Source organism: Podarcis cretensis, assembly GCF_951804945.1.
Source record: "Podarcis cretensis genome assembly, chromosome: 3".
Taxonomy (NCBI): domain Eukaryota; kingdom Metazoa; phylum Chordata; class Lepidosauria; order Squamata; family Lacertidae; genus Podarcis; species Podarcis cretensis.
Genome location: NC_137172.1, coordinates 26,914,173 through 26,926,724, shown reverse-complemented (window position 1 = coordinate 26,926,724; position 12,552 = coordinate 26,914,173). Strand labels below are relative to the sequence as shown.

Genomic DNA, 12,552 nt, shown 5'->3' with positions numbered 1-12,552 from the left:
GAACCGCTCATGGCACTGCTCATGTACACGAGGATAGCACCAGTAGGCTTGGGGGGAAACTCAAAATTTGCAAAACAGCACCTAAGAGAGGGGGAACCCAAGAAGCAGCTCAAGGAGTACTGAGCATGCTCAGTAGTCACAGAATACAGTGGTACCTCAGGTTACAGACACTTCAGGTTACAGACGCTTCAGGTTACAGACCCTGCTAACCCAGAAATAGTACCTCAGGTTAAGAACATTGCTTCAGGATGAGAACAGAAATCATGCAGTGGCAGCACAGCAGCAGCGGGAGGCCCCATTAGCTAAAGTGGTACCTCAGGTTAAGAACAGTTTCAGGTTAAGAACGGACCTCCAGAATGAATTAAGTTCTTAACCCGAGGTACCACTGTAGTACTGATTTGGGGTGTAGGGGAATGGCAAAATTTTGTTGCAGATCTCACTTGTTCCATCTAATGATCTACCCCACCAAGCTCCTAAGGCTTCACAGGCCCCTTCAGCTCAATACAGGCCGCTCTGGCATTTCAAAGGTATGGCCGCCACCTTTTCTTCCTCAGCAGCAATTCATCACCACAAAGACGTGAAAATTCTCTTCCCAATGACCTTGGAAGCAGAGTTCACAAAGGACATTTTCAATCGATTGGATGCTAAATCTCCCTCTTCAATTACATCCTCATCAGTGTCAGCACAAGCTAATTGCATGGCCCTCAAGACCAAGCGAAGCAGACCAAAGCTTAGGTAGAATTTTACCCCTCCTTCGCTTTCCATTCTCATGTCACATTTTACCCTTTTCCCTCCCTCCATTCACTCACTCACTCACTCACTCACTCAATAGCTCGATGGAAAAGCTTAACATTGCAGATTTGGGTCTCCAGAACGTATTTATATATATTAAAAAAGGATACTGCAGCATCTTCATGTAATTCTGTATTGCCTGAAGCCACTCAGGGATGGTCATGGAATCCCTGTAGCTTGGCAAGGATGGCATTGAAGGCTGTGGACGAGGAGAGAGAGAAATGTTAAGAGGTTGTTGCTTATTCAAGCAGGAAGGGGGCAGAGCTGAAATCACCTCAGGATAACAGTGTTCTGCTCACACCAGAGGTCCAGTTATGGGGTGGCTCAAGCCCTGGGTCTTTTGTGCAGTGGCCCCACATCTCTTGACTCTTCGCTTCCCTGCTTTTTACCATTATTTGTTTTTTATTTATAGTTATATGGATAGGTATATGCGAGTACATTGAAAATGCAAGTACTGACATGGAAACAAGCACACGATAATTGCAGAGTTTAGACAGGATACATCAAATTGCAAGTAAACTTTAAATAACAATGATTTGTATAATCCAGAATACCCATAACCATGGAGAAAAAATTAAAAGGGGGGAAGCAAAGAAAAAGAAACCAGCATACTTAATAAAGTTAATCGGGGGGAGGTATTGGTTGGGCTCTTTGATTTATAAATGTATACACTTATGATATTTTGTTGAAGAAGTATCATATTCATTTGTTCTCATAAAATTGCAAAAAGTGTCTTGTCTATGACTACTTCTCTCTGACTACTGCTCCAAAGTTCTCTAAACATTTTCCATTCTTCCTCAAATGCTCTTACTTAATTTTTTTTTAAATGCTTTGCCAACAGGATTACTGGCCTTCATCAATGCCAGGAAGACCCTAGCCACCTACTCTCAAATTGGCACCAAGACACACTTTCCATTTATGCAGATACATGGTTCCTGAGCTTCATGTCCCAACTGGCCAGCAGCATCACTGGTTTACACTAAGGAAGTTCGTGCAGCCCAACCCTATCCAGGTGTCTAGGGCAGGCTTCAACCCCAGCCCTCCAGATGTTTTGAGACTACAATTCCCATCAACCCTGACCACTGGTACTGCTAGCTAGGGATCATGGGAGTTGTAGGCCAAAAACATCTGGAGGGCTGAGGTTGAGGGAGCCTGGTCTAGGGCCTTGTAGATGTTGCAGGACTCCCATTATCCCCAGTCAATATGGCCAACGGTCACAGATTATAGGAGCTGGAGTCCAACCACATCAGAAGTGCCACAGATTCTTTACCCCTGGCTTATAGCAAGTGCATAAGTGACAGGAGCCAGCCAGCAATAAATCATATGGAGTAAGCAAAGTTAACTCTTTATTAGAAGCATAGTCTGCCAGGCCTAATTAGCACAGCAATTCTTCTTTGGAAGGTCTTGCCCCTATGAGGGAGTTGTGGAGACTGAGGATACCTACCTTCCTACAGCTGTCAAAGTCTCATCCTCTCCCAGGTCCTTCCCAAGCAATCTGAGACTACGCTGGCATTTCTGCTTCTCTCACTTCATGCCTCTCCTGGTCCTGGGAGACCAGGGAGGGGGAAGCTTGTTGCAGCAGGATGGAGAGACACTCTTGCTTCTTCACCACCCTGACTCATCTCTGCCTCATGGCTTCCCTCATCCCGCTCTCCTGCTGCAGCTTCCGATTCAGAACTTCTCTTTACCTAAGACTCTCCCTTCTCACTGAGCCTTGTTACCTCTCCAGCTTCCTCCTCCCAGTTTGCTCCCTCTTCTCCCCCTGAGCACTCATCGTCGTCCCACCACCAATCCCCAGGTTCGAGGGCCTTCTTCCCTTTGGGGTTCCCCAGCCTCCCACCATTCTGCTCTCTTTACAGCCAGTTCATGACAATAGGATTGGACAGTCTTGGGCAGAATGTATACATTAAGTGCTGCAAAGAGCCAACTTCTCCAGGCTCAGTTTGGTCTTCATTCCAGCGTGAGGCTAGCTCTGCCAAATCAAGTAACTGTTTTCTTAGTTTGGCCTTGCAATGCACAGAAGACAGTTCCCCATCACTCAGCACTACTCCCTGAGCCATACTTTCCCCAGAATATTCACCACAGCTGTTTGCAGCACTGTCAAAGGGAGCTGGTTATGATGCCACATGTCACTCTTCTGTGCCAGCAATTGACAAACGGGCATGGACACATGCCTTCAGCAGCCGGACTGCTGGCATATGTGACAGGAACCAGTGACCAGATGCTGAAATGTCTGAAACACAAATAAGCTTCCTTTGCCATGAGAATTTCATGCTTGGTTTGTGAACAACTTTTTAAAGAAGTTTACCATTTAGAGCTGCATAACAGATTTACAAAAGAATGTTGAGCACCCGCTCTTAACAATCTGATGTCGGCAGTCAGGGATTCCAGTACTGTCGCAGCTCTGGATCGTGCCTATTCCTAAAAATGGGACACCGGTTTACAAAAATGTGAAATATTGCCCCAGCCCTTTGATGCTGCCCACGGTGCTAGATTTTGTTTAAGGAAGTTGTAACTTACTTATTTGTGTTTATTGCATTTTGCACCCCGCCTTTTCTACAAGAAGATTAAGGTGATATAGCATAGCTATAGCTCCTCCTGCCCATTTTTCCCTCACAACAACCCTAGGAAATAAGTTAGGCTGAAAGGCAGTGATTGGCACTGTGAGCTTCATGGCCAAGTCAGGGTTTGAACTCTAGTCTCTCAGATCCTATTCCCACACTTGTAACCATTACACCACACTGGCTCATTAAGGAAGAGAAGGTCACCTACTAGTCAGAGCAGACCGGGGCAGGGAACCTGGGGCCCTCCATATTTATTTCTGCTGGACTCCAACTCCCATGAGCCCGAGTCAGCAAGGGATGATGGGAGCTGTAGGTGAACAACACCTAGAGGACCACAAGCCCTCAACTGAATTCACCAGAGGTGGAGTACTAGATCATGACAGTGTAACAGATTGTTTTTTCTCCCATCCCCCATGGGCCAAGTTTGATGGTGGGCAACTGTGCCCACCTGTCAATCACCTGACATCACAATAAATAATCTGATCCGGGTTGTGGCAGATTTCCATGCATGCCGACGGAAGGGGTTAATTCCTGGTTTGCACTGGAATTGCCTTGCGCAGATGTGCACAGGATATTTAAAAATTAGTTGCCATCCAGGGATCTACTGTAGGATCAGGCAGTCCAGTGGGTATCAGACCAGGTTTTTGGGTTTTTTTGTTTTGTTTTGTTTTTGTATAAAAGAAAAACAAATGGTCAGAGCAACTCTGTGGCACATAACAAAATGTCAACCTGCCCAGATGGACGACATGCTTACTCACGACTGCTAAAACACAAGGGAGTTTAATAGGAAAGCCGTCTCACTGCCTGCAGTATGTAGCCTTGCAGACATAACAGGTGGCTGGAAGGGCAGCTATCTCTGGAGAGTTTCCATCGCAAGTTGTCTCCATCACCAGCTGTTTCATCAATCACCAGGCCAGCCGCAAGTCACATGGTGCAGAATTAGAATTCGGAATGGAAAAAGCTGAGGGAAGCAAGCATCTGCCTTGACCGCCTGCAATAGCAACTGGGCGCTGGGATGCTCATTGAAACCCAAATCCCGATTCCTTTCTGGCCGAGAGGAAATAGCGTGCCTCTGACACGCTAATAAGAAAATCATCACTAATTACAGATTTAATTTGGGTGGCATATGCCAGATTCCCATACGTTGCAATTTAGCACTTACTTTGAATAAGTCCATTCACAAGGATTTCAATTGGGATCTAGCAGCTGATGAATTAAAATGGAGGGATTGGAAAGAGGGTTGCCAACCATCTTAAAAAACAAAAAAACTAAACCCAGCTCTTTCTTTCAACCCAGTGTTGCTCCTGTGCGTTTAATGCTTTGATTGTCATACATTCATAGCTGGTAACGCTTAACTACATGATGCTTCACTCAGTGCCCTTCAAGCTGCCGTGACAGGTACAGGAGAAAGCCAGGTATGGGGGTTTTTCTGGTCAGTTAGCAACCTTAATTATCACCCTCATTTTTCAAAACAAAGGGGAATGCTGAAATAAATACACAACAGATTCTGGGCAGAATGGCTAAGGGACTATATTTTCATTTTGTTATTTATTTAAGGCATTTATATGTGGCTTTATATTCAGAATTTCTAAGCTGTGTACATAGAATGTTTAAAAAAAAGATCATACAAAGAATAAGATTAAAATTCATTCTAAAAACAGGGGTGGAAACCACTTTAAAATTCCTGCTGCATTAGGAAAGTCTTTGTGAAGCTCCCCACATTGGGCAAAAAAGATTCCTGCACTGGAGGGGGTTGGATAGATGACCCTAGTTGTTCCTTCCAACTCTACGGTTCTATGATTCTAAGCATCCCAAATTCATCAGGGAGGGGTGTGCATGGCATCTGAGATGTAGGACATTTGCTTTTCTTTGAGGACTAGTAAATATATCCTACTTATTGTTAGAGTTATAATGCAATCATATTATGTAAGCCTGTTGCATTTGATGTTAGCTTACCCCAAATAGACTGGACAGGACTAACTTAGTCTATTAATTTCAACAGGTCTATTCTGAGGATAACTTAGCTGGATACAGCCATATACGTTTCCGGGCACAATTCAGAGTGTTGGTACTGACCTTTAAAGCCCATAAACGGCCTCAGACCAGTATACCTGAAGGAGCATCTCCACCCCCATTGTTCAGCCTGGACACTGAGGTCCAGTTCTGAGGGCCTTCCGGCGGTTCCCTCACTGTGAGAAGTGAGGTTACAGGGAACCAGGCAAAGGGCCTTCTTGGTAGTGGCGCCTGCCCTGTGAACGCCCTCCCATCAGATGTCAAGGAAATAAACAACTATCAGACTTTTAGAAGACATCTGAAGACAACCCTGTTCAGGGAAGCTTTTAATATTTGATGAGTTATTGTATTTTAATATTTTGCTAGAAGCAGCCCATCTGGCTGGGGAAACCCAGCCAGATGGGTGGAGTATAAATAAAAAATGTATTATTATTATTATCATTTGTATTCATTCTTTCCACACACAGCACTATATAAGGGCCTGTTTTATTTATCCATATGACCAGCCAGCCTCAGTGTCCTGGGATGCAGCTGCTTGGAAAGCTGACAGTGTAATTTGCTGCATATTCATGCACAATAGGGCTTACACCTAATTAAATGTACATAGGATTGCAGCAGTGGCAAATTCAGCCCGCGTGGGTTAGTAGTGTCAGACTAGGACCTAGGAGACCAGGGTTCGAATGCCCACTCGGCCACAAAGCTCCCTGGGTGACCTGGGGCCCAGTCCCTGCCTCTCAGCCTAACCAACCTCGCAGGGTTGTTCAGGGGATTAAATGAGGAGAGGGAAAACCATGTATGCCACTTTGAGCTCCTGGAAGAAAAAGGTGGGATATAAATGTGATATATAAATAGATAATACCACGTCCCAAATGTTACACAGAGTTCTTAACTAATTCTGAAGGTAACTCCTGGAGGCCATTTGAATGCCCTTCTCCAATCAACTTATATTGTTGGGTATGTGTGGAGGACCTTGTATAGGGCTGAAGAACCATTAATCCATCTTGAAGTGCAGTCCGTCATCCTTAGTGTCGCCATGACTGCAAGCAATATCAGGCCTGCCTCTTTGCTCACCAACGGTGCAATTTTGCTTCTCCTTTATATTGAAGGTGTGGGCAGCCTCTAGAGATGACTGTAGCCCAGTAGCAGAGCACATCTGATAGAAAAGGGACCATAATTCATTGATAGAAGATCCCAGATTCAATCTCCAGCATTTGCTGTTCTAGGTGGTAGGAAAAACTCTGAAATCCTGGAGAGCCACTGCCAGTCAGGGTAGGTAAGACTAGCTAGATGATCTGGCCTAGACAGCTTCATGTAGTACTTGTAAGTGCACAGAACAAGCTTGGAGCAGCTGGTCAGAGTGAAACAATCCAAACTGCCTGGTTTGAGGGTTTCTACAGACTTCTCTTTGCATCCCATCAAATCCGAAATTCAATGCAATCCTGAGCCAAGTGTCATTTTTCCTGCCAAACTGCAGCTGTTGTGCCACCTGTGATTTCATTTCATCACAAGAGCTGTTAGCAGAGAGCTGCAAACTTTCACAACTGTTCATGGAGGGAAACGACGAGACCCGACATTTCCAAATGCATGGAAAGCAATTCGTTGCTCACAATTAAGTGTTTAGCATGGAAATGCCCAGATGACTGTCGCTGTTAACCACCTCTGGCCTCCGCTCTAATGTGCAACTACAAGCATTTCCTCCAGGGATGAAAATGAACAGCTGCTGGGCTGCGTTTATAGATGTCTCAAAGGTCTACTAATGCAAGTATAACCAAGGCTGGGAATATTCTACACTACACCACAGTACTGCACGCATGCATACAAACTGGTACAAGCTTCTTCTTTTAAAGCAACTTACTAGTCCTCATGGTACAGGAAAGGCCTGGAAGCATGTGGGCACTTAGGCAAAGTCTCAAAGACCAAAGGAGGCTGAGCAAGGCATGCACTGGTCCCTAGCCAAGACTTCAGTGCCCTCTTTAGAGCTGATGGGTTGTGTCTAATGTTAGACCTACTCAGAGCAGACCCATTGGAACGCATGAGCATACCTAATGGTAATTAGGGTTTCTTTTTCCCATTTCCATGGCTACCTCACCCAATGCCTGACTTCCTTACAGTTAATCCTTTGCTTGCAAAAGAAAGAGCTACCAACCTTCAATTAGCCTGCAGGATAGCTCAGTCGGTAGAACACGAGACTCTTAATCTCAGGGTTGTGGGTTTGAGCCCCACGTTGGACAAAAAGATTCCTGCAATTCAAGGGGTTGGACTAGATGACCCTTGTGGTCCCTTCCAACTCTACCATTCTTTGAAACCCTCACTGGGGAAAGCAGAAATGATCGTGCAAATGAGTAAATACACCCACACCCACAAGCTTGATTCACACACCTGGCCTAAGCAGAGGTGGTTAACCTTTGGCCCGCCAGGTGCTGCATGGGACTCCATGTCCCATCATCCCTGACCATCTACCATGCTGGCTGGGGCTGATGGGATTTGGAGTCCAACAACATTAGGAGATCCGTAGACTAGCCACCTATCTGGGCTAGAGAATCTGCGGACCCTTGCCACAGAATAAGGCCCATGACAAAGGAAGCTGCAGTCATAACTTACTTTTGCAAGGTTGTCAGCATTCCTTATGGTCTCCACCATCTCTTTGCCCGACGGATGCACCTTCGCCACGTGGCCCCACATCCTCTCCCAGGTCTTCCCATCAATAGGGAAGCCACTTTTGTTGACGAGGAAAACCACCCCCCCATCTTTGTCTTCCTCTTCCGAGCCCCCGCTGTTGGCAAGGCCAACCGTCCGGGCGTGCGAGCTCCTCGAACGGCCCCCTTTGTCTCCTTTAGGGTGGCGGGAAGCATTGGAGCTGGACCCGGTCATCGCTGAGCCTTCAAAGGGACGAGAGGCACCTCTCCGGGGCAAAGCGGGAAGAGACGGACAGCTCAGTGTCCCAACCAGGTAGCACTCCCCATCCCCTCTTCCCCCACCCCCAAGGAATCAGGTTGGCATGAAGTTGCTTGCTAACAGCAGCCAAGCAGATCACCAGCGGGTCTCTCCTCTTGCAGGCAGAATCTATTCGAAAATAACAACAGAAGGTGCAAGACAGCACATGTTAGCATCATGGGCAGACAAAACAGCCCGTTTCCCACTAGGAGAACTACCGAGCAAGATTCATCAGGCAGAGGCTCTCGTTGTTCTCAGCCAGAAATGGGAAACAATGGAACAGCAGTAATCAAAGCAGACACTTATCGGATACACCTAGGAAACAAAAGAGGACCACCCTCAGATCGTTCTCTTCCTCAGCACCCCGCTCAGGTTCTCTCTCACCGGAGCGCGGCAGAAGGCAAGAGGGATCCTGATCTCCCTCTAAGGACACGCATCTACACATTTATACGCACACCCTGGAATAACCCTCTGGGAACTGCCACACAAAAGGAAGCGGGTGCCTGCTGCTGCTGCAGAGCTTGGATCCCTCTCTTCCCGCATAACATTGTCCCGGGTGATCATAAATCTGCCACCCCCACAGCGAGGCTGGATTCCGCCAGATCTCCCTGCTTGTTGTGTCTGGCTACCCGGCTCCGCGCCTGCATGGAGCCTGACTTGGGGGCGGGGGGCGGGGAGGGGGGCGCACCACTAAGGCCGTCGGAACGAGAATCCGACCGAGCATCTCGGCGAGCCCCGCCACCGTTCAGCAGTAGCAGCGGCGCGCTTCATTCTCCCAGGGCTTGCATGCGGCAAACAGCCTCGGATGATGCAGGTAGGAAGGCTGGGTGCATGCACGCATGCAGGCGAGCTGGCACCGGTCTCGGGATCCCGACGTGCAGGGAGGAAGGCGGACCTGTCTGCTGTGATTACTGCAAGCCCTTTTTTAAAAAAGCAGGCGGTTCCTCCCTCTCTCGGCCGCCGGGCGACCCCACCCATCCTCGGGCTCCCCTTCCCGCAAAACCCGGCCCGCCTCACCTGCTCCCGCAGCGATTCATTGCACCGGAGCCTCTCCCGGCGGCTGCGGCTGATGCTGCCTCTGCAGCTGCCTCGGCCGCCCCGGCCTCAGCCCATGTTCCATGATCAAGTGTTGCTCTCTGACATGGAACCATGTTACCCGGCAGCCGCCGACGTTCCGAGCGCCCCCATTGGGCGCCGCAACAAAGAAGGGCGGGCCTCGCGGACCCGGGCAGCGGCGCGAGGAAGGCTGGCCGGGCTCCGATTGGCTGCCGCGTTCGGCGCCGAGCTAGGCCAGCCCGGGAAATCTGATCGCTCGTGCTGCGAGTCAGGCCTTGGTGTCATTTTTATAAAAAAATATATTAAGCGGGGTTCTCCCAGCAGCGCCCCATTCAAAGTGGGTGTAAGGGTCTATAAAATGAGGTGATTTTAATCTGCTTTAGTATTGTAACTTTACAAAAAATTAAAAATTTTTTTTTAGTGCTTTCAGGAATGGTTGTGAATTTCCATTTTTATCTTTTGAAAACCGCTTTGGTGCTTCGTTTTTGTTTTTTAAACAAGCAGTGTATAAATTTGATGAAACGAATCCATTCGCTGCTGCGTATTCATAGCGATTCGAACAGATCTGAAGGTATCGCTTCCAACCCCACCCCTCCTCTAGGATATTCCACAAGTAAAGCTGAGCGTTATTTATGACTCGCCCGTCTGAGCTCATAGCTGATTTCAGTAGCAGATTCATATACATACTATATATACTAATCACCAGGCAGACGATTAAACATAAACAAGAGTCACTGGCTATTCTTTCCTGGTGTTCATGTTGCTGGTGGTGGTTGCCTATAAATCCCTATGCAGCTTAAGACAAAGCGGCTTGAAGGACTGTCTCTTCTTATTGCGGGGAAGGGCCCTCGCTCCTTGGAGGAGCATCTGCTATGCCTGCAGGAGGCCCCTAGTTCATTTTCTGACATCTCCAAGTAGGTCTAGGAGAGACCTTGGAGAGCTGCTGCCAGTCAGTGTAGACAATACTGAACCAGATGGATGGACCAATGGTCAGATTCCACAGAAGGCAGCTTCTTGTGGTCCTATGCTTCCTACGGGAATCTGTCTATCCTTTAACATCAGCTGTTACACTCCCTTGTGTGTGCTTAGCGAGACTGGTGGCAATGCATGATGGGGCTTTTTCTGTGGTGGCCTCTTGTCTGTGGAACTGCCTGCCCCAAGATGTTAAGCTACCTTCCTCTTTACCTGGGTTTCTCTGGCAATTGGAAGTGTTACTTTTTAAACAAGCCATTTTGGCCACCTTAATGCAGAGGCAGCCAGATGTTGTTGAGACTCCAATTCCCATCTGCTACGGTCACCAGGGCCAATAGTCAGGGATTATGGGAATTGTAGTTCAGCAACACTGGGCAAGCACTAGGTTGGCTCCCTCTGCCTTACTGCATTGATTGTGAGCATTGCTCTTTGTGCTCCTAGTTGGTGTTTTTTCTCTTTCTTTCTTTTACTGCTGTTTATAGTTTTTATCATTTGTGTTTTAATAACTTGGTCAGTTTGGTCTTTCTGTTTGCTTTTATATTTTGTGCCACGTTGAACAACTCCTGTGGAGTGGGAAAGCAGAGTAGATTTAAATATATATATATTAATGGGTAAAAATGATGTATGGAAGGAACAAAAGATAACCCAGGTTCTGCAGAATGAAAGCTCAACTTTTAACCTGACATTACAAGTGTACTTTGATCAATAGGAACATAAAGAAATATAACAAAAAGCATATATGTAGTCTCTTGCATGCTACATCTCCCAGGTCTGAGTTCTGGAAGTTTTCATTTTATACATTAAGAACTGATTTCTAAATATGCCAAACTCAAAGGGTTCGTCCACGCTTCTGCTTGTCCTGTGCCTAAAAACCTGATTGATGTTTGCTCCAATACAGCAGTAAAGATTGAGCTTCTCTGGGAGCCAAGCAGAAGTCTGGATGAACCCAAAGTCTTTTCCTCCCTCTCACTGAATCCCCCACCCCCAGTCCCATTTCATACATGTGAGATCTACTGTATTTTAGAGTCTTAGGGTAAAAAAGAAAGTGGTTGTTCTGTCTTCTGACTATAAACTTAAAATGTAACTGCTAAGATGTAAAATGCCTCCAAAGTAGCCCAGTTGGATTTCTTTTCCTTTCACCCTGATGGGCAGTGGCATAATCTGGGGTTTAGGAAAGTCCCATTATAGAGATCAGCAGATTTGATCCGTTAGACCTCAGATTCCCTTTTCATCTACCCCAGATGGCAGATGGGGAGGAAGGAGGTGAAAAATGAACATATATGCTAAACTCGATGAGCATGTCAAGAATGAAAGCTATTTGAATGCTAACGTTTCTTTTTTTTATACACCACACAATAGACTTACTCAGGACTGAACAAGAATCGTCCTTGGCCAGGGCACCATCTGCGTTCCAGGGGATTTGGGTGTGGGGAAGTAATCTTACAAACGTTCTGATATGTGCCCATTTGTATGGGCAGAGCTGGCCTGACCATTAGTCAGAGTGAAGCATCTGCCTCAGGCAGCTCATTTTAGGTGTCATTAAAGGGCAGCAAAGGGTAAATCGTGTAAATTATTATGGTGGCATTGTTACCGCCAGAAAGGGAGAAAAGTTCTTGTGAGACTTCCTGCCTCAGGTGCCAAAGTCACCTGGGTAGTGTTTGGTACCTTTCACCTTGACAGAGGACGGGGTGTGCCATTACGGTTCTTCCTCAGGCAGCAAAATGTCTTGTGCCAGCCCTGTGTCCAGGGGTGGCTGGTGGCTCCCTCTGGGACTGGTGGCATCAGGGGTGGATTTAGCAGAACGTGACTGGTTCGCCCCATTGGACACTGAGCCAAGAGGGCACTGCAGGGGGCATCACAACAAGGACAGACAATGGAAGGCTAGAGGCCAGGGGGCACTGAATTTTGGCATCACACAGGGAGCTGCTGAAATTTGAAAGCCCAAATTCCACCACATAAGTCAGAGCCAATGACAGGTGGACCCGACAGATCTAGCAGGCTCTTCTTATGCCCTTATGACTGGCATCTAATATTCCTAGGGAGCTTGGCCCATCCAGGAACCTCATGTGTTTGCCAGGATGGATATTGCACCTCCCTGTTCTCTTGGATGCTTGAAGAGGACCACTGGGTATCTGAGCATGCATGGTTAGATCAAATAAACTATGCCGGGTTACATGATTGGTTAGGTCCCAGCCTCTGAGCAAGATCTTCGCGGCACAAG

The 12,552-nt window shown here is 47.1% G+C and overlaps 1 protein-coding gene across 2 annotated transcripts in view; it reads right to left on the bottom strand.

Annotated features, from left to right (window-relative positions):
• VASH2 (vasohibin 2) overlaps positions 1-9,475 on the bottom strand; it is a 42,762-nt gene extending 33,287 nt beyond the window's left edge. The window contains exons 1-3 of one of the 2 annotated variants that reach the window (XM_079968947.1): positions 9,321-9,475; positions 7,971-8,432; positions 903-991 (exon numbers count right to left, since the gene is read on the bottom strand). In XM_079968947.1, coding sequence (XP_079825073.1) covers positions 903-991; positions 7,971-8,240 — 359 coding nt within the window. In that variant the 5' untranslated portion in view covers positions 8,241-8,432; positions 9,321-9,475. The remainder of the gene's footprint in view (positions 1-902; positions 992-7,970; positions 8,433-9,320) is intronic. The other variant, XM_079968948.1, reaches the window with a different exon arrangement.
• Positions 9,476-12,552: the final 3,077 nt, after the last annotated feature.